Source organism: Oryzias latipes, chromosome 16 (assembly GCF_002234675.1).
Source record: "Oryzias latipes chromosome 16, ASM223467v1".
NCBI lineage: Eukaryota > Metazoa > Chordata > Actinopteri > Beloniformes > Adrianichthyidae > Oryzias > Oryzias latipes.
The window spans coordinates 2,911,882-2,934,912 of record NC_019874.2 but is presented as its reverse complement, the minus strand read 5'-3'; the positions used below and the strand labels follow the sequence as shown (position 1 = coordinate 2,934,912).

Below are 23,031 nucleotides of genomic sequence, written 5' to 3'. Positions count from 1 at the left end.
CTAGGATAGCACAAGGGTTAAAAGTGCGACTTGTACTCCGGAGCGACTTATATATGTTTTTTTCTTCTCTTTTATGCATCTTTTGGCTCCTGCAACTTACACTCTGGAGTGACTTATTCTTTCTTTCTGCTTTTCCCATCAGGGGTTGCCACAGCGAACAAGTCGCATGGTAAACTTGGCAATGTTTTATGCTGGATGCCCTTCCTGACGCAACCTTCTCAAAGCAACTGGGCTTGGGACCGGGAACAGGGAGCAGCCCGGATTCGAACCCTGGTTTCACGGACGGAAGGCGCCGCAAACCAGCACGAGCTAAACCGGCTCCCTGCACACTCTGGAGAGACTTACACACCAGAAAATACGGTAACAGAACATTTAAACCTGTAAATAGTGCAAGCATGGAAAGGTTCCTTGAAGGAAAAAAGAAAAAAACAATAATAAGATAAAAAAACAAAACAGGGTTGGAGGCTGCACATTTGGCATGTAGGGAATCTAATGGCTTGTCAAATCTAATTACTTTTATTGGATTTTCTTTCTTTCAGTAATTTTTTCCCCTAAGAATTCCTCACCCATTGCCACAGATATAAACATAGGTCTTCCCCTCTGCTTAGCTCACCTGTGTGTCTTGTTTCCACTTTGGGTGGGAGCTGAGAAAACAGATTCACCAGACGAGTCCAAACTTCAATCAGCTTCTATTCCCTCACAACTCTGCTAGCTTACCCCCCCCCCCCCCCCCCCCCCACCCCCAACCTAACATTACTGGCTCAACAAAAATGGCGAGCGATATTGGAGCTATCCAGCCGTACAGTATGGAGCCAAATGCCAACCCGATTGTATTTTCTGAGTCAAAAATACACTCTTTTTCAAACGGCATTGTTTCATCTTTTCCTGATTCCTAACAATTTAAATAATGAATTACACAGAAATGTAATTTTGAGCTTAATTTACCATTTTTCCTCCATCGTGAGAAAAATGCCATAGGTTGAAATGACCAAAAACAGGATTTTCATCTAAGTGGGTCTTAAACTAATGAAAGGAAAAAGGGTATTGAGTGTGCCCATGCTTATGTTTTTGATGAGCATATATAAGCAAAATGGCTTAAAACATGAACTTAAACATAATTTTGTTAACTTCCCGTGATTGTGACTTTTATAGCAAGAAAGGGAAAATGCAATTCCCCATAATAACAGATTAGAACATAGAAGAAAATAAAACTGGACGAGTCATACCCTTTCCAATCGGCATGATCTTCTGATCTTAATCATATGACGAGAGGCATTTCTTATTTCAGAGGTACCACAGAGTATGCGACCTAGACACCAGGCACGTAGTACGAGTACATTAAAGATGGGTCTCTCAAAATCACATATTGAGGTCATGGCGGAAAAGCTCTGACATTGACCAGTTTGAGGGTGAAAAGAAAAAAAAACCTAGAGAACAATGTGTGGCTCATTAACTTCAGCTGTATGTGTCACAGAACATGTTCCTGGCCACCGTCTCTCCATCTCCAACCACCAAACACAGCAACGTGGGGGAGTTAAGACCCGTGAGTGTTAAGAATAGAACTCGATCTTACAGAAGAATCTCCAAACGGCCTGTAAAAACCGAGGGGTTCCGAGAAGCTAGAGCTTAGGTCATTGCCAGCACTTTTTTGGGAGCTTGTTGCTTTATGTGGTTGGTAAAAACTGCTTTTTATTTGAAGAGTGACACGTAACGTCTCCACTCACGCAATAGTGATTGGACGTGAGCTTGGAAAAGCAGGGCTCATTCTGGGGGCCAGATAACTACAGCTGAAGCTTTTGTAGATCTCATGGACCGACACTTAGACATGAACCACACGTGCAGTTGAAGGTCCAGCTTTGCAGCATTAGACTTTAGTTAATGGGATCTCAGTTTTTTCGTCTTAGAGAAGCAAGTTTGGAACATAACCAGGTCTGTTGTTGGAAATTATTGTATATTTCACCTCATAAATTCTACAAAAAAACCCCCAACATTCGCGTAATCAAATGCAGGATTACAGATTTTAATGGAAGGCGTATCTGAATTGCACTGTATATTAGCATTGGGTCCCTTTTCTGTTATGATGCTCATCTGCATCTGTTTATAATTCATGTTTAAATTCATTAAAGCTATCAATGTTTGTTCTCCCCATCGACTGCATCTTACAACAGGATACAGCTAACACAGGAGGCAGCTGATAAAATCTGCTTACATGCCTGAAACAGTGCGATCTATTCAAATATTTTAAAAGTTGAAAGGAACACACTGCATTTTTGTTTCCAGTGTGTTCAGTTGTTCAAAAGCTGGCTACAGTGTTCTGCAACAGTGGATGCTGATAAGATTTTTAATAGTTTCAAAGAATAACAAGGTGGTCACATGACCTAAATGGAAAATAAAGGTGGTTTTTCAGCATCTGCGTCCCATAGAGTGTTTGCTTCATCCTTCCGCTGTTTTAAACAAGTCTGGCTATTTTAAGGAGTGGGTTTGTCTTTTTATAGAAGAGCAGCCACCAGAGTGTGAAAGAACTGTTCTCTCTAAACAACGTCACTGACCACAACTGTGCTTGAAGTGGGACACGGGGCCGGAAGAGCCTTTTCATACAAGCGAGCAAAGAAGTGTTGACAAATGTGTGTGAGTGCGTGGGTGTCCTCCTCCCCGGCCCCCCACCCTTAGAACGCGGCCGCAGTGTTGGTTGTTTCACTCATCGAAGACACACAAATGCATACTGAAACCCTCAAAGACTTCACAAGGATTTCCTGACGTGTTGCTGCACTCAAATTATGAAACACTTACAGTCGTCATTACAATTGTTGCCTCATTTACTTTTAAAACACCAGATAGTAGTATTAATAAAAGAAAAAAGGTTTATTTTTATTTTTACAGTTCAACGTCTAACTATAATAGTAGGAAAAGCATAACGTAATATATTGTTTGTTACATTCTTGGTCCCCAGAGCTCAGCAATGGACCCTTCTATGTTTGCTGTGTCTCAAGGCTGGAAAAAGGTATTTGAATCTGCGCTCAATCTTGCTAAAATAGAGTGGTGGGACCTATTTTGTCCGGTATTTTGAGTCCAGTCCGGTATTTTGAGCATTTCCATTATAAAGTGGACCATTAAGCCATCCGCATCATAACATTTTCGGGCCCCTAATGGAATGGACCGGTTAGGGCGGAGCTACTGTTGAAACCTGTTGACTAGCTGTAAGTCATAACGACAAAAGGAAGCTCCAAGAAAGCGGCGGTTATCCTCTTCGCCGCCCCCACAATCTTCTCTAAATGCGTTGTATCTACGAAGTACCAAAAGCCAACTGCTGCATGACCTTCACTGTTGTTTTTGTTAGCTTTGAGTGCAGACGCTAACCTGTATTGCCTGGACCATTCTAAACTGGTCCAGACCGGACCGCTCAGTGGAAGTGAGGCTTAAGAGGGCTGTGTATACACTGATAACTACAAAAATCTGAACCAATTCTTGGCCAAATTATAATGTAATTCAAAATGGATTGGATTTATCAAACTTAAAAGTTGTTTTTACCTTTTTAACAATAAATTCTGTAGTTTGGTTTCGATAAACACTGAGGCACGTTATGTTATTTGTTGCACATCTAAAGTTTTATCTACCCAATTGCATAGATTTGCCATAAAATTATGAATTCAATTTACAAGACGATACTTTCTGTATATGTCTTTCTAAACCAAGCTGTGAATTATTTTACTCATACAATGTGATTGTGTTGTTGTTTTCTGCTGGTGTGGTCCACCGTCTGCACATGGTACATTTGGCAGCAAAAGAAAAACACAAGTCATCTTTTAATTAGACCGGTGTTTATGCCAACAGTAGTGATTAAGAGATGCTCTGTGGAGGCTGAGAAACCTTGTATGTCTTTCTCTGCCTCTGCCAAGATGGATATACACAACATGAAATGGATAGGCTATATATGGCCACACTTTCTGTCTTCTCCACTGCTGTTCTTACCCACAGTGCACTTGTCCATCACATAATCAGGCATCTCTAAATAGGGCCATGCTTTACTTGTTTTAAGAGCCTCATCCAAAATCCTGATCACTTATCTCCTGTGACCATAAATACATCTGCTGATAATGTAAATGTCACATCTTATTAACAGCTCTAGACTTAAAACACCCTGCATCCCATCCCCGAGGCATTAGACCCATTAGCCGTAGATCAATGAAAACAAGATATTGTTGTTTTGATCTAATGGATTCCACTGGTTTTCATGACGCAGATGGAGGTCTATCAAATCTGCAGATGCTGGTTGGGATCCCAAAACCAGCGTGAATGAAGCTGCTGAAGGCTGGCTGGAGCAAGCACCACTTTTCCTGACTGCTTTTTCAAGAGACTGAACTGCTCAAAGTGGAGATCCAAATTAGGCGTATCTTCAAGCTTCAACATTTAGACACAAAATATGTTTCATGCAGGGAACACATTTTCACTATTTCAGCTGTGTTTTGACCAAACATTGTAAAAAAAAATACTGTAAAGCCTGATAGCCTAATGTTTCATGTGCCTGTCAACAAAAATATTTAATTTTAGTTTTTGAAATTAAGTTTACTTCTACACTTAGGCATTCATTCTCCCAATTCCTATATGAAAGGCGTCTGTAAACACTTTGGCCAGAGGCACACACAAAAAAGTCTTCCTGGCTTTTCAAGCTGCTACACGAATGACACGCTGGATTTTTGTGTGAGTGCCCTTGTCAGATATTGGTGTGTCTGTGTTTCAGGGAGGTGCTGTGTGAGGCAGGGTGTGAAAAGGTTCCCTGGAGACAGACTTTGCTACATCGACAGCACCTAAAGCGCTGTCACTCAGTCGCCGTTGCACTGCAGCATAAACATCCCTCACTTCTTCTGCTCGCAGCCGTGTTGCCAGGTAATACGTCAAAAACATCCAGCAACAAATGAGTCTGAATTCTAATTTGCCTTTTGACAGCTGAGCTAAATTATAAAATACAGATGTCAAGACTTTGAGAAATACTTGAAATAATGATTACTAAGTTGGATGCCATGTTCTTGAAGTTCATGGAAACATAAGTGATTACCATTTGGCGGCAGGTAGGTGAAGCGTTGGTATTGGCTCCTCTTCCTCTTTCCATTGCAAACATAGAAGTTAACCTGCACGGGACTGGATATTCTCTGATTCTTGTATGGTGGGACTTCCACAGCAAGACTGTTCTAAAATACAAAGACAGAAACAAAATGACATGAAGGAATTGGAACACACACTGTTTGACCATGGCTACTGCAGTGGATCTGATGGAGATAAGTGATATCGTAGTGATATCCTGTGCACTTAAGTAAAAACTGAATGCACAGCACATGTTTGCTGTACAGTACAGTCAGATTCCTGTTGGCTATAAAGGCTAATCAACGGTTGTGTTTATTTTGCAGCTGGCATGCATTTAGATTGTGTTTCCAAGAAGTGGGAGTGTGAACTGGTCTAAATGAGCACGTCTGGACTGTGGAGCTGCAGTAGTAGGACCCATGAGGTTGGTCCAGTGCCCATGTTTGTCTCTGAGGAAAACCCTAGGGGTGTCGTTTTTTCTTTTTCCTCGTGCGGCACAGCAGAAGAGAAGCTGGCTCATTTGTTTGCACAGCCGTCGGTTTCTATGGGAGGGGTCGTCTGTCCCCCTTCCCGCATCGCATGTCTGGACGGATATGAACTTTTGACTGCTTCAATTCTGACAGAGAATCATGGAGAGAATTTGTTCAGCATGTGTCTAATTCCTGGGATGGCTGTCACTTGCTTGTAGGTCTAAACAGGCCTGGATGGGGGGGGGGGGGGGGGGGGGGGGGGATTTTGACAGGAAGCAGGTTTTTGTCGGTCATCACTGCACACTGAGGAAGGTAGGAGGGACAGGGTGTATGGGAGGGGGTTGAAGGTGAGACCAGCCGCAGTCTGCCTTCCAGATGAGGAAAAGAAAAACATGCAGGTGGTTGATTGAAAGTGGTAAAAGTGTGCGTGCACATGGCTTTCCTCTTCATTTCCAAACAACCAACGTTAGCACGCTCTGGACAGCAATAAAAACAGTGAGGCAGGAAGGCTGGAGCGCTTTAAAGTAGTCTGAATGCAACTGACATAAAAAGAAGGCCAGTGCTGGCTCACTGTTTGTTGGATTTGCAAATAAACACACTGCAGCCTCCCTGCACCAGTGAACGCCGTCAACCATGGCCCGCTGGCACATTTTCCAGGATCCTGAACACTGGCAGCAGAACATCTGCCAACTCTAAAAACAACCGAGCAACACTGAATCTGTTATCAGTTTTGACCTTCTGATGCAATAAAACCATATGAAGCATGTGAGACATATGAAAGCCTCAAAAAGAATAAAGGTACTTCAATTTGTTGCTATAGACACAGGGCTCTGATGATGAAATGCATCACCAATTTTAAACATACTGTCATCATGCACAAACAGATTTTTATGCTAAAAGCAGACCTAACAAACCTAAATGAAATCTTAATCAAGTCCAGAACGCGAGGAGCTTTTTGTGACACGAAGAACAACATTTGCTTCATTTTCCCCGTTGACAATTCCCCTTTGGTTGATTTTGTATTAGTCTGAATGTGTGACTGCGAGTCAGAAAAATGAGAGCACTGGTTTATTTTTTCATTACGGGCTTCATGAAAAGCAGCAGGTACGGCAGAGTGTGATCCGTTCTTGGCTGCACAATCCCAGTACAGATGAGGTGTTTAAGCCCAATTCACGCTTTGCCTAAACGTCTAGCAATGCTGTGGCGTCAGTGTCCTTCAACCCGATTATGCTGCTGCTGCTTCCATATTGCAACCTATAGCTGTATTTCCATGCAACAAGAAGACAAGCCTGTGTTTACCTCTGTGACCACAATGAGATTTAGTGAAAATTCCGTTCAGGATTGCATCTACTAATCAGTACTGTCTGCGTTTCAATTAGCAATCCCTTAGCAAAGGTTACATCATAGCATGGGACAGATGAGGAAGGAAAGGGGAAAGTCTCAGGAGGGGAAATAGCTGGGGGGGGGGTTGACAGACGGTGCTGGTTCATTTCTAATACATCATTCAGGCGATGTGCACTTACGGATTTGACGGAGTCCTTGTCAACTTTGGCTTCTGCCTCCCACAGGTGGTGTCCATCTACAGAAAAACAATGAAGCACAGAAGGTGCATGAGGATCTGCGTATTAGTACAGCCTATCGATTATGGCAGGAAATTGTTTTAATGTATTCTAAATGCGTCATTTATAAGCTGTTCTTGTTTCTGTTTACTGAATTAAATCATAGGGTGACTGCTCCTGGAAGTTTAATTTGAACTTTGACCTTCGGTGGAGATTTTTAATAACCTGTACCTTCTATTCCTATTAATCCAAGATTTTTCTTAACCCTTTTCAGACCTGCGGTCCACATGTGTAGACATTGCATGTTGGATTTTATTCCCCCAGTAATTAAAGATTCAAAACTGAGGTCCAGTGACTCCTTCTATAGAGGGTTAGCTCGAATAATAGTAGCTCTGGTCTTAAAGTCCCACTCCGATATTCTTGTAACCCTTGTGCTATCCTAGGCACTTTACCATTGGGAGTTGGGTCATCTAGACCCACTAGACAGTGCTCTGAACCTTTTTTCTTCAATGATTTGTGATCTTCACTGGTGTCCATGGATTACATGAAATCTTTCCACCTTTATCCACCTTTGTCATGGTAAGGAGAACACGTCAATGTAAGGGTGGGTCATCTAAGATAGCACAAGGGATAATATAGTGTAAAAGTGTTGCCAGTGGTCTTTTAATTCTGATTTTGCCGTTTTAACGTGGCTAACATGTAGCCGAGTCAAAAGTGTTTTTTTTTAAACCACTGTCACAGTAATGTTTGTTGCAGCATTAATATCAGTCTGTTTTTTTATGTGCAGCAAACCAGGTTGGGAGTTACAGGTATTTTGAATATGCTAACGCGGCTAACATGTAGCGTGTTACAAACAAGTTACTGTGAATGCAGTTAATAAAGTTTGACTCTTTTATCTCACTTACTGCACCTCATAGTTCGGTGCACCTTATATATTACATACTGTACGTTTGAAACGGACCGTTGATGATGCACCTAATAATTTAGTGAGCCCTATAGTGCAGAAAATATGGTTATTAAAACAGCCTCCGTCTAAAAAAAGACTGGTCAGAGTTCAGGGGTCATCAGCAACCTTTCACCCTGCAGCCAGTTGCACCAACAGCTTTTGAAGAATGTTGCTCCTATTTTTTAATTGTACTTTTTTGTGGGGTCAGAACAGGAAGTCCCTGATCTGCTTCTCTTCGACTGTGGCATCACAGCTCCAGACTTTAAAGCAGGAGCATTTAAGCCCTGGCAGTTCCAACCAATTCTACCCCATGGTGCTTTATTGTACCCTTGAAGGTGGCGGAGCACATCAGTATAACTGTCTATAATACAGACCCAGACTTTGAGGGACAATTCATGTTTGAATTGTTTGGTTCAAATCGCTAAAAACTAACTAAATGGTTAAAGAAATCCGGCGTTTCTGCTTTGTTCAAGTAGGAATTCTACTAAAGTAGAAAACATTGATTCAAGCATCAAAGAAAACTCTAAGTTGTAAAAAATTCATGCATCTCCATCTTTTTTTTTACAAGACACTTTGTTCTCATTGCTCTCCGTTGGTTCTATTCTAGCTTTCCAAAGAATTTTTTCCCCTTGCTGACATGTGGTGAAAGATCTTTGAACCACGGCAGCTGCTGAAAGTCTGCAGAAGCTCAACCAAAGTTTTCCTTTTTTTTTCTCCTCATATATTTACTCTGTGATTTCATGCCACACCTTGGTGAACAGATGCCCAGAGTTCTGCTATGGCAATCAGCACCATACACAGTACCACTTTTTTTCATTTTGTTTTTATTCAGAACCCATGAGTCATTACATCTAATTGAAACAGAGGCAACACAGTGCAGCCTTTGTCAGTGGTGCACCCTTTGAGGTAACGGCCGGACTGGCTTTATATGCTAACTCTTGGGGACGGCAGCTTACAGTGTGAACGCAGAAACCACTATTGCAGTTATGGGTCTGCTTTGCTGACGGCCAAAAGCCATTCGATAAGATAATCAAAAGCAGTCTCCAGACTGCTGATAAGTGAATTTCAGTACATAAAACCTGTTTTTTCCCCCAAAGAGTTATGCTTTTCACATTATGTGAGGAAGAACGGAGTCACGGTTGGTTTGTCATTGGTGAGTGTGGTAGCTGGAGTGGAAAGTTTTATGCCGATAGTGAGCATCAACAGAAATATATTTTCAAAGTAGTCACACTAAACGCTGAAGAAGAGAAAAACAGAAGGCAGATCAAATCGGACGCCACTTTTTGAAGTTGCATATGGAGTAAGAGTTGCTACCAAACTGCCTTGGGATCAAACCGGTGCCAGTTAGTGATCGCTGAGACTGAAGGAAGGTCAGAGAAAGGGAGAAGGACTGAGACAGACACAGATGAGCGTTCCTCATGTTACGTCTGGAGGAACCAAGAGGGAATCACCCGCCTCCGCACTGAGGGACACTCCAAGAGGGAAACCTTAGACTACGACATCAACCTCAGCCTCTACAAGTAAACATGTTTTTCCAACTCTCCATCACATCTTCATTTGCTTTTGTGCTTTAAACTGGAACTGCATAACTGGATCTCGATCAGGATGGGGGGGGGGGGTGTTCAACACAGCTCTTTAAATCAGGTAACATCGTCCGACTGATAACCACAGCACTTTCCATTCACTCCTTTCTCACAGCAACATCTGCAAAATGCTTCTGTTCCTGGTCGCACCGCCTCCAACCAACTTCCACCCACGTTCACTGCACACAAAAGATGCAGACATTTGCACACATGCAACCACAATATCCTTTCCTTTTCTCTGGCCTTTAACTGAAATCATAAGGGGGAAAAGTGCAAGGACAAACAAACAGGGGGCATGCAGCGGTGTCTGGAGAAATCTGGACGTGGCTCAATCGGATGAAAATGCACGTTGGGCTAAAAGGTAAACCAGCAGGCTATGTGTTGCTCTTCATGACTCACCTTTGCAAATTAGATCCACAAAGACCAACACTAGACAACCAGAACAACACACTCATTCATCAAGCAATTAACTCTCTTGCGGGGCGAGACGTCTTCGACTCATCTTCCTCAGCACTTGAAAACACATTTGTTGTACCTGGTGACAACCTGGCAACAGAGTTGTTGTTATGGTAAAGCTCAGACAAACAAGATCCCATTTGTCCTTTTTTTCACTAAGCTCAATCATGGCGGTACTCTCACTAGCTAGTGTGCTTACACGGCTCATGATAGTAAATAAACTCTTCAGTCATCCAACGATGCCCGGTGTAAAGTTTGACCCAAAGCTGAACTTTACACACTCATCCTTTTATGATCAACACAAAAAGTGGAAATGTGTCCTAAAAAGTACAACTTTAAGTTTCCATTGATAAAAAGCAGTTCACCGTGGAAACTATGATTCGTGTGCTTAATTAGGAAGGTTGTCAGGCGACATAACCCAGATGTATTCTTTATTTTCAAGAGATGATTTTAGGGACCCCCCCCCCCTGTTTACATATCTTCAGTTCATTTTCCATTTTATGTCCTTTCTGCAGCCTCAAATGAAAATGCTTGAGTAGTTTTACTCACAGCAATCACCTTGTCGCTCAATAAAAGGGGAAGCCAAAGGGATTGCCCTGCCACTGATCCCAGAGGTGCAGCTGCTTTCCCCTCTCAACCAGATGGATTCTACCCAACCTGAGGACTAGTGAAAGGGGGGATTGTGAGGTCTGCTTCAGGTTGAGAGGCTTCTGTGTAAATTATGAGCTGACAGTGGATCTTGGAAGGGTTTATAGTCAGGAAGTGAGATATTATTGGTGTATAACAAGGAAAGTTGACTTGACCTGATGCTATATAGACTGAGAGGGATGGTAGCTGAGGAGTGAAATTTCATGCTTTTATCAAGAGTCTGACTCCGTGGCATCAGGTCTGATGACGACTTTTAAGATCCCCCACGATGGATCATGAAATGTGTTTTCAGAGCATTTTACTCCTAAAGATTCCACATGTTAGTACATTTTAGAGACTTGAGTGTCACAGCATGACTTCTTCTAACAACTCCTTTCCCCATTTGGTGATAGAAATGGCACTGAGAACCCACTTGATGAGACACACTTCATAGCGATGTTTTCCAATTCTTGCCATAACAAAAGCGTAACATTCTATAACTGCCCCAATGAATACAAAAGATGATCTTCCTAAAGCGTGTTCAGACCAGAATTGGAGAAAGGGTGGGGAACATAGAAAAATGCAGTTATTTGTAGGATGGTGTAACTGAATGGAGCAAACTCTTTAAAATGGCTCTATATGATGCGTGATAATACTTTCCTATCGATTGATCGACTTAATTGATGAATCAATTTATATTCTAACAATCTAACCAGATTCATCTCTCTGAGGCAAGTTGTTAATCAAATCAGCCTAAACCATCATAACACCATTTCAAAATAAAAGAAATGGATAATATTGTTATGTGAACACACCGTTTGGATTGAGATACGGTAGGTTTATTTTACTATAACAAAAAAACGACCAAGTGCATCAGCGTACAACACACGTGTGACATCATTAACACGGATCAGTCCATCATTCCAGTCCAATGTGTGGACAGACTTTGAATAAAGTCATGTGACCATCCAGTGTCTAGAATGTTCTAAGAATGTCCCCTTTGGATTCTTTGGATGTGGAAAAACAACAGTGGTGAACTTTAGGAAACAAACATGTGAATGAATTTGACATTTATTCTAGTTTACTTGTTTGTTTGGACACAGATTTCATTTTATTATTGATTATCTTGAGTCACACTGTTTGAAGTTTTGGATAAGATGTCCTGGATCTATTTTAAGTCAGTGAATCAGATCTAATTGGATCATTCAAAATGAGCCAATATCTACTCAAATCAGATCAGCAAACACAACATATGCTATGAATGGAAGCATTAAAAGGAATTGTTACACCCCTATATTAAAAGCATTTTTTTGCATAAATAAAGGATGGAGACTGCCCAAAGCTGAGCAGATTATTAGGTCTATTCAAGCTTAATGCCCAAAGTCTAGACATGATGTTACAGGGGCAAGCCAACAGCCAGTCTGTCTTGTGTTTAGACTTGTTCAAGGTAGAAGCAGCTACAAACCATCTGACTGAACTGGAGTTGAAATCATGCTGTGTGTGGACTGGGTTACTTGAACTATAAAGGCACAGGAATCTAAATATGTTGGCCTGCTGCACAGGACTTTTGAAGTAAAAATACCAGTAGAATGAATCTACCCTCTCTGGATTACAGCTTCTACTTCAGCTCTGAGTTCTCTGTGAAGCCAGGAGGAATGGTGCAGAGGACCACAGTGCTCTCTGCTGCAGACCCGGCCGTGTGGCGCTGCTGTGCTCCAGGCAACACTCCAACTCGACCAGATGTAAAAACTATCCAGCTCACCAGGGAATTCCCTGAGCTCCTCTATGAGTCAGAGTGTAGGCTTTCCCCATATCGCTCTCTCTCTCTCTCCCCCTCTGTTTGCCCGTCTGCCGGTGTCTCTCTGTGCATTTCTGCCTCTAGCAGTCATTTTATCCACGGAAAGCAGGGCAAGCCAGAGCACACACAGCAACGGATGCTGCCCTGTGCACGGGGATGCCGTCCAACCCCCATGCCAAGGACACAACACGCTGCAGGAAGAATAGCGAGGGAAACATTGGGTCTCCAAAGAGCAAATAAAAGAAAATGAGTATTAAAGGAGCAAAAAAAAAAGCTGTAAATATTGATAATAATTTGTATTGGTTTCAAAGAAAACAGAAATAAATAAATAGGGTAATTTTGTATTATATTAGTTAATCATGACGCAGATTATTTTTGATTCCTTTCTATTAAAGAATAGAAGAAAATTCAAACTGGAAAAACCACTTAAAGTTTTTAAAATTGAAACTGATGTTAAAATTAAATGAATAAATACAAACACTTGCACAAGAAAGTGAAAAATGTATCTGAATATTAGATCACTCATGAATTCTCTCCAGTAGTGAGACAAGAAGTAGGATTTCCTCAAATCACTTCTTTTCTTTCTCCTTTATTCAACAATCTCAGGATTTGATCTTTTCCGTTTCACTCCTCTACAGGGAATCTTTGCGGATGACTCACTGAAAACACTTCCTATTGAACAACACAAACAGGCCCGCAGGCTTGAAGCCACAGTGGGTGTACACAAAGGAGAACACACAAACGCACACACCATGGATGCAAAGAGTTTGCATCAGTTATTTGGTGGGTGACACAGTGGTGCAGTGGGGATGGACGTGACATTTGAAAAAGCGGAAGTAATTAATAATTTTGCATAGGTTTTCCTGCAGAGGCAACAGCTCTGCTCTTCTGATATTGAGTGACTCTGGGGACGAGGGGGGGGGGGGGGGGGGGGGCGCAGGGGGAACAAGTACAGTCAAGACGACAAAAGAAACAAGGACCATGAAAACAGAGGAGTCCATGTTTCAGGTGATTTCCTGTGCATTTATTCTCTGGCATTTAATAAAGTTAAATTGGGACAAACTGAAAATAGATGATCTGAAAATCTGAAAGACAGTGAGTCGTGCCACAACCCAACCCTCTACTCCATAAACTTGGACCAAATTTTGCTATTTGTGCATCATAAGTGCAAACATAAGTGCATTGAAAAGGGAAATATGTCCCTAAATTGTAGTTCTTTTCTCACAGGTTTGTTTCTCCAATTAGTCAGGGAGAAACTAATTTGATGTGTACAACATGATGGACAATTCTGCAAACCCTTCTGCAAAGTTTCATCTGGTGTGTCACGGCACAAAAGGCTTCCCCCTGCTGTTAATTCAGAAGTCTGTGCCACAACTTTTGCTTTATTTGGAGAAAAGGTGCTGTTATTATTTAATATCCAAACTTTTGGGAATCTATTTTATTTGCATTTTTATTCATATTGCATAGTTTTGTACTTAGGAGAGACCAATCAAGAAAAACTACTTCAGAGACTTAATACTTGGAACTACTGGCACCACTTGCACATAAACATAAAAAGATTTTGCAATTAAAGACTGTTTAAGAATTGTGCGTTAATGATTTACAGAAGTCTCATGGATGTTCACAGACTTCTGGGCTTTGTGTGATTTTTTCTAAATTTAGTCATCAGTTATTCAGTGGAATTGGGTCGTCGGCTTTCAAAACTGTCTGTTTTTTTATCTTGAGGAATTGTGGAATTTTTGGGGAGGAGTTTATTGGAGACGGTGTTGGAAAGTGAGCAGCCATTGTGACCTCTGATGGGAGCTGCAGCAACAACTGTCACCACTGTGGCAGGAGCAGTGATTGGTTTGTGCTTTGCAGAGATTTGGCGTGTCTGTCCCTGAATCTCTGAAAAGTCATCATAACTGTGCTGTGCTTTGTCTTTCATGGGTTCATTTACTCATTAACTTTTCCAACGTTCTCATATAAATCTGTTAATTAGAATTTCAAAGCCGTTTTCCCTCAGTCCCTTTGTTTTAAAGACGACTCTGCAAAAGGGATCTCTAACTGAAATGCAGATAGAAAGCTAAAGTACATTTGGGGCATACGCACTTTTCCACACCCATCCCTGCTCATTCCCAGCTGCCATTAGTGAGTGATGGTCATACGTGTTCAGAGTGGTCTCTCTGTAATGGGCCTTTTAACGCAGGAGAGACCCTGGAAGTAGTGTCTCATTAAAGTTCACATAAAAATCGGTCTAAGTAGTAGATGACAGCTGCTCTTTCAGTCTTTCTGTGGCAGCATCAGAGTCAAAAAACAGACTTGAGAAATGCCAACGCCACGACCATGAGTGGTGATGATGATGGTACAGAGCACAGCATCAGCTAATGTCTTTAACAGCTTCAAATTAAGATAGAGGAGGAAGTAAGAGGAGGAGGTGGAAGGAAAGAAATTCAAGCTCAAAAGGGTGTCTTTCGAAAAAGCAGGGGGTGTGTGTTTGCGTTTTACTCTCCGGGGGATTCCCCTTCATGACAAAGAAAGGGCAGAGGAAGAGACCCCAAATATTCAAGTTCCATGACTCCACTAAGCCCAGTGTTGTGTCATTTTCTAAGTGCATATAAAAGATCTCACGAAGCATTGGAGAAAAGAGAGACTTGGAGGTTTGTCTAACCAGCACTGCATCCGGTGAGCCACATGCAGTTTCCAGCGTGGTTCTGCTCCCTTTGCTAGTCAGACTGGGAATGTCACAGCACTTGTGGAGCTGTGACATTCCTGTCAATCAGTTCACATGTGGGGTTTTATTTTGAAATCCTTCTCCTAAAAATGCCTTTACTTTTTGCTCTCTGTGAACGACTTCCTGTTTGCTCAATTCCATTTTTGAGAGTACGTGACTCAGCCACAGCAGGGCCACTAAGACTGCATCTATCTTTAGTGCAGCAGTGAGTGGAGCTGCATCCCAATTGACCCACAGTGGTGGTGGTGGTGTGTGTGTTTACAGCAAGCTCACGTTACTGTGACTGCAACTGTTTCTGAGTGCCCCCCCCCCACCGGTAATGCATGTTCAACCACCCACTTTCAATGAAAAGTCTACGCCTGTAAATGCGCATTTCAAGTTCCTGCGTTCAAACATCTTGTGTTCATGCATTGCTACGCTAGTTTCTGTGACTGTTTCCGAGCTATGCGTACAAAAACACGCAGCCGTTAAGTGTGCGTTGAGAGTTAACCCACGTTGAACTTTGACCAGTCGGGGACTCGGATTTGGTAGTGATGCCTTTGGATGGCATCCCCTTCAATTCACAGAAGCGTCATCATTTGATAAATGCATGAATGGTTGAAATCTCTGAGCAGCTCACAAATTTGGACCAAGAAGTGCCAAAAATAGGAATTGGAAAAACCTTTTGAGGAAAACGCTGCCTGACTACAAATTTGAGGTGGGGATTATGCATGTTGTGTGACTGACAAATATTTGGTTCTTTCAAAAAAAACCTGCGAATGTTTGAGACATTGTGGAACTTACAGGGCAAAAGTTATTGAAATTGACTATGAAATATCTGAAATGCAAAGCTTGATGTGCACATCAGGGCTGCATGGTAGCACTCTCGCCACACAGCCCTGGTTCAAATCCCGTCCGAAACTGCAGAGTTTGCACGTTCAGCCCGTGCATGCGCGGGTTTTCTATGGGCACTCCAGCTTCCTGCCACAGTCCAAAAACATGTTTCATTAGTGGATGAATTACTTTAGTTACTCTAGTGTCCCAAGATGGGACTGTCTGTGCAACAGACTGGCGACCTACCCAGGGTGACGCCCACCTTTGCCCAACAGTAGCCACGTTAGGCTCTGGCAGCTCTGTGACCCCGAAAGAGATAAATGACTGGACAGATGAATATTTACACAGACTTCTTTAACAAAAAGAATAAATAATAAATTCAGATTTACTGCACAAAGTGGCTCAGTTGATTTGTTGTAGTTTTCTAAGTGATGGAAAAGTCTGATCTGTGATCTGCTTTCTTCGTTGACTCCTTATTTATTGTGTGACTCTAAAAAAGATAAATGGGGTGGTGAGTTTTTTGGAGTGTAATAACACATTCTCATCAGAAATGATGGTTGTTGTTGTTCCTCATTTTGTGCTTCATCTGCTGCAGCAGTAGACAGATCATAACTCGTACGCCTCACCCCGGTCTTTGGTTTGGTCCTCAGTCTGAGGGTTTGGTCAGATAGATGTTCAGGGTAAGCGGTCTATCTGCGGAGCTGATCATTGTTTTCAGTGTTGCATCCTCCCACACATGGCAAAAAAAGACACAAATAAAATGAGAGACTTGTTCTAATCGTGCCATAACAGGCAGTCAGTCTGAGGGGAGAGCTACTGCAGCTCACAGGTTCACCGTCAAAAGCAGGAGCGCAAGGAAGGAGGAGCCAGTGAGGAGAAAAGGGAGAGAAAGAGAAGTTGCACATGTCCTGGTTGGGATTCAATCCTTCACTTGTGGCAAGCACCAGTGAACAGGCAATGGAAACTTCAGCAAATGTAAATACGCTTTGGTTAAAAATATAGCCGTCTAATGCGCACCACATGTGGCTTGCTGGCGGCTCCTGTTCTATTTTGACGGGAAGAAAGACTACGAAAAGGCAATTGGAGGAAAAAAAGGTTCAAAAGTGATAGAGATATTAGGAAGGGAAATTAAAATGCAATAGAGTCTGTCTGAAGAGGGCTGGGTGCAGCTTACCCTGTGCCTTCTCCACAAACACCACCTTGGACTCGGGGAGAAAATTGAGGCCGCTGAGAAGCATCATCTTGCCTCCAGTGGCAGGGTAGCTGTCCAAACCTTGCTTCTCCACCAATGGAAGCTCCTGAGCTGAGCGCTGGGCTGCAAAAGAAAATGGGAGCACGCGCCCGTGTGTCAGTCCTCGTGAACGCACTTGCTGATCTTCATCCAAGCTGAGAAGAACATGGCCACCACACAGCTAGTAAAACGGCGGGTTTTGATTATGGAAACAGGCCTATCAAATTTATTAGGATGATTTCATGACCCCTAGCAAAGAGGTGTTCAGCCAGCAGCTGCTTTTTAAATGAGACCGAAAAAGACCCAGAACCTGAATCAAATATTTTCACAGTCAGAAAACGGAGTGTTATTTTCCATCAGGCAGCCTGCAGCCAGCCACCTGTCTACGTTTTTTATGAAATGATGCAAGCGGGTGACTTTTGACCCCTTAAGGGTGGCTACCGTCTTCATAGCCAATGGAATACAATAAATGTTTACAATCACACTGTTGTGAATTTCATGTCTGGATCTAAACAAACAGGAGCTCAAACTCAGTAATGATGAATCCACTGTGATTAACTTTGACGCAAGGTTCTAAACTACAACAGCGGCTCTGTCTCCCTGCACTGTCTAACTGTAATTGGTTTCCCAGAGTGCAAATAACATCACACCTATACACACATAGGAATGACACAGAAACAGAGGTTTCTTTCAGTGAATAGTAATTGGTTTCTGTGGAACCTGTGCTAATGGGGTATTCTCACCACAATAACTTGTGCATTTAGTCATAAAATGTGAATTTAAAATAGATAACATGTGTGTTTGGCATCATGTACAATGCATCTCTTACCTTAGCAAGTTCTTTTGATGGCTTAAAGCTTATTGGGTGCAGAAGTACTGAATTAGCTCCAGTAGGTAGTAAAAGAGTTGCTCAGTTTATTGGATTATAACAATGGATGCAACCTTCTGCCCAAATGGAAAGCCAGGAGAAAAGGCCAGATTTCTCAGTGGACTCTCATACTTACAACATTCAATGGGGTTGGAAGCCGTCTGTAAGGACACCGTCCTGCCGTTGGGCTGCGCGATGTGCACCCGGAACACCAATCGGACACGAGTGTTTTTGCGCCCGATGTCTGTTTCCCCTTTGCGTAGCTCTATGTCTGAATTACGCAACTTCAGGATTCCAGCACAGTCGATTCTACGACAGACGCAAGGAGGGGCAAATTCAGCATCGTAACCATGACATCGAAGGACAAGGTCAACATTTGGATTGGTTTGTTCAAACAGCTGTCTCTTTTTCCTGAACGAGTACATGATAGACAACCACTTTCTTTTTCTCAGCTTTTCAAAATAAAAATACTGTGAGTTGGAACAAAACCCCCTAATGGTGTTTTAGAACCTCCTGCTGATTCACTGGAGCATTTTACTAATAAAGCTTGTCACTAAAAATGATCTTGACATGAAATACTTTGCATCAAGTCCCAATATTTTGAAGTAAAGCCATATCATGCTTTTCCCAAGCCTTTCAGGGAAAACTATATCCATCTTTATTATAAGAGTTTCATTTTACTACACTAAAGAATGATTTTCTTTAATGGAGTATGAGTTATTTTCACAGTTCATTCTGCTATCCGGAAGTAGGATGACATTTCCTGGCATGTCGCTATGCAGTTCGCCGATGAAAACAAACAACTTTGCCGTGACACACCGGTGAACATTCAAAGATGGATGTGCACAATATGGAGCCTTGCAAAAATGCGAAGCTGACAGCACAAACTCTTCATGGAAGGGGCGGTTCCTCACTCAAGTTGGGAGGGGCGCAGGGTTTTAGAGGAACGGTCAGAAACGACTGAATGGATTGAAATATCACTTTGGGGTTGTGTATAGTGAAGAATTAACATTATAATACGCTTACAGGCTCAAAAAGTCGATTTTTCATGATCTAGGCCTATTAATATTTTTGAGACCAGCACCCTGTAAGCAACACAAGAAAATAGTATTTTATATTTTATGTAAAAAAAAAAAAAAACTACAATTAACCTACATAAAAGTCAGTTGTGTGGACCTACCAAGTTTTGGAATCCTCTAATATGCCAAGATGAAAACTTTCTGCTCCTACATAGAGACTAACTGGACTGGTAAAATATTTCTCACAATAAAAATTCTGGCGTCGGTCTGGTACATTCATCAGCCTGAAGTTAGAAATCAAATGCAAATGTCCAAAAACCCAAACAGGAAATGGCCAATTTTAATGGCATTTCTGTCTAATGTCTTTGCAACATGGTGAACATTCGTTTTTGTACTTTTTAATGTTCCTGTTACAACATTTTTACAACACTTTGACATGAATAAATGAGCAGTTAAAATTTTTTACCACAAAACGCTTCCAACTACCTTTTGCTGGTATCAACTCTGTGATTTAAGCCCAGATTTTTTTACGACGAAGAGTTGTCTCAAACGTGGAAGTTTTGGATTTTCTAGAACCATGCAGCTAACAGATGAGTGTTGAGGAAAATGATGCGTTCTGCATTAGCACAGCAGATGTTTAGAAATCGGATGGAAAAAGCATTTGATTGGATTTTCGTCATCTTCCACTGTTACGGTTGTCAGTGGAGAGATAAGAAAGTTTCGCTTTTGTCTCGCGTGGTCACAAAATAGGTAGGGAAGAAACCACCTCACCAAGGGGGACATTTATAGAATCAGACTCTGTGGGACACTTTGAGTCAATTAACTGAACAGTTTCACAGAATATGTTACCATCTAAAGTATATTGTGGTATTGTTGGAATAAGGCAATATGAATTTTAAAAACATTTATTGATTTCAAATGCTCTTTATGTGTCATAATTATCTAATATTACTTATTTAGGGCTGGGCACATTAGTGCATGACACTTAAATAAATCAAATCAAACAATCAATCAATATTTAGGGACATTTTTAACGAGGTCTTTCAAAATAGAATTTTTCCTTTCGATTCTATAAAAATACAAGTAAGAGTGATAAAACACTTTTAAACAGAGATGCTGAAGGATAACCGCAGGGTATAGAGAGAGGTGCTGACCTTATGTAATATTCAGATGCAGTGGTTTTATCTATAATACAGACTTCTGGGCCTCAGTCCAACAATTGCACTGCTGCCAAGTCTGAATGGAGCCAAAAGAGCGGGGCTGCTGCTTGCATACACTGTAAACTCTAGCCTCTTGGACTAATGTACGTCTGGAGAAAGAATGAAGCCTGTTGCCTGATCAGTCAGAACTTCAGTGTGGACTACTTTAAAAATGACAGACAATCCTTTGTACATAGGGTCTTTTTTTTATCCAATACCTTATTTTTTAAGATTTAACTAGTTTACAATTATTTTTACTTTTTTTGGTTAAATGTATCTTCTGTTTCAGCTGCAACTAGATAGACAAAAAGGAAAACTAGCTTTTTAGCAAGCTAGCATACAGCATAAAGTTGGAGGGGAATTACACAAATTTATAGAAAACAGAAACACATGCATCTGTCTACGAACAAGTCGACTACCACTAAGGGCCTCATTTTGATTTTTCTGGGAAAGCAGATGTGTTGGGCCAATCCAGAAATTAAGATTGTGACATAATAAATCCCTTTACTTAACATGCCTGCCACCTTCATCAAATGTTTCTTAACTTATCACTTTAGTGTGGACTGCTTTAAAGATGACACACAGTCCTTTGAAGATAAGCTCTTTTTGGACAAATACTTTTTTTTTTAAAGATTTAATCTTATTTTTCTTTTTTTGGTTAAAGAATTATCTGTCAAAACATTCAATGAGTAGCTGCAATTAAGACAAATGGGGAAAATAAACTAGCTTGTTAGCTAACTAGTTTATTCTGTGGTTGTGTCCGAATTCCTTCCCTACTGACTATATAGTGCGTTCTACAATCTACAATTCCAAAATCCAGAGCCCCTGAAACTCCCCAGAAGTCTCTGCAAAAACCAGTGTGCATCGATGCTCACTAGATCGGCGAATATAGACCACAATGCATTGAGTCTGAACATTTTTGAATTTATTTTAGTGAACTATTCAAAATGTTTATCTTCAGAAGACAGTAAATTTATAAATAATCATCTTAAAATGCTCATATTAATGAGATTTTAACTCTGTGAAATTGATGACGTCACTTTTAAAAAAGAAAAGTAGTGAGCATATGGTATTGGAATTGCTTTTAATATTCAGGGCCAAAGTGCCAAACTATATAGTTTTTTAGTAGTTAGGGCGGGAATTCGGACACCGATAAAATCTAAAGTTGGGGTTCGCACTTGACCTCGGAAGAGGTCAAGTTTGAGGGAAATTATGTGCTTATTGAACTACGTTACAGATGTTACACAACAGAAACACATGCAGTCTTAATATCAAGTAGAGTATAATTAAGGGCCTCATTTCAATTTACTACAGAAGAAGATGTGTTGCGGTATTCCTGGAAATTAAATTTACTCTGTATGTCTGCCACTTTTAAAAATATTTACTCAGTAATAATTACAGCATCAGTTTCCCAAGTAAAAATGTATCTTTATTGTTATGAGCCTTTTAGGTGCTCACATGTACTGTTCTGTCCATCTGTTTTCTATCAGAAAAGTCAAAGGAGGCTTGAGAAATTAATAAAACAAGGTGTGGTGGTTGGTATTTGTGACATTGATGAACTATATTTTTTAAGAAACCCTTTTTCGGTTAAAGCTGATACCCCATTTGATATTCCCCCTTTTCGGAGTTTGAAAGCAGGCAAGCAATATGTTTCCTTCCCGTCAGGCTTATTCTGTTTGTGCTCTGTTCTATTATTTCCTAGATATTTGCTATTTCAATAGAAATGTCATCATTCATCTTACTGTCTTACATGCACGGGCTGAAGCAAATGTCATAGAACCACATCATACTGGTGGAACAATGTGCTGACTGTTTTGTTTAACCTCAACCATTTAGATACTCTCTCAACCATTCATTCACTCAACCTCAACCATCTTTATACACTCTGGGCCGATTTAGTCAGCCATGAATTGTAATGACAAAGAAAATCATGCATCCCTTAGGGCCTTTTTTGGAATACTCACATAGATCTCATGTTGTTCTCAGGCAGCAGAGGGATCTCCAGGATTTTGGTGTTGGATTGCATAACTTCGTGGCTGGCAGTGGAGACAGTTTTGCCGGTAATGCGATGGACCTGATAGAAGGCATGTGGTCGCAGGAGGCGGTCGTCTGCGGTCCCTATGAACAGCTGCAGGGTGAGCGGCTCGCTTTCCATGTAGCCATAAAGCTGGCGGGAGAACAAAGGCAACCAGGTGAGAGGCAACCTAAGGTTTTAAGAGCCTCATCTAAGCTGTGCTCTCGTTTGGGAAATGCAGATTAAATGTGCTTCAAGAACTGACAGGTACGCTTGTCTTTAATGATAGTTTAAACACCACGCAGTGTGAAAATAAAGTGTTAACTGAGAGATTAATCATGCTGTTCTACTTTTATTTTGGTTTGTTTTTAAAAGACTTCTTAATATCCTTAGTCCGACAAGTAGTTTTTTGAATTACACATTTCATAAAATGCTTTAGTTCTCTTACAGTCTTCAGTTCTCTTAGGCAAAGATAACAAAAAGACTAAACTGAACGTTTTTTTTCCATCATGCCATCATCAAAAATTCACATCAGCATGAAAAAAGGTCCTTTGTGACAGAGGTTAGTCTTAAAACATATTATTTAATTTGTATTGACAGAAGTTCAGTAAGTATCCTTTACTTCCTATCAGTAGTTAAGCCCTTAACCTAACTGATAA

General features: G+C 41.2%; 1 protein-coding gene and 1 long non-coding RNA gene across 2 annotated transcripts in view; one reads left to right on the top strand and one right to left on the bottom strand.

Annotated features, from left to right (window-relative positions):
- The window catches only part of nfatc1 (nuclear factor of activated T cells 1), a 64,910-nt gene that overhangs the window by 26,971 nt on the left and 14,908 nt on the right, over window positions 1-23,031 (bottom strand). The window contains exons 4-8 of the mRNA XM_004086655.4: window positions 22,323-22,525; window positions 18,277-18,449; window positions 17,216-17,356; window positions 7,070-7,125; window positions 5,054-5,186 (exon numbers count right to left, since the gene is read on the bottom strand). Coding sequence (XP_004086703.1) covers window positions 5,054-5,186; window positions 7,070-7,125; window positions 17,216-17,356; window positions 18,277-18,449; window positions 22,323-22,525 — 706 coding nt within the window. The remainder of the gene's footprint in view (window positions 1-5,053; window positions 5,187-7,069; window positions 7,126-17,215; window positions 17,357-18,276; window positions 18,450-22,322; window positions 22,526-23,031) is intronic.
- On the top strand, window positions 254-22,428 carry LOC110014815. Its single transcript, XR_002289814.2, has 3 exons — window positions 254-360; window positions 4,739-4,884; window positions 22,345-22,428. It is a non-coding gene; the product is annotated as an uncharacterized LOC110014815 (long non-coding RNA).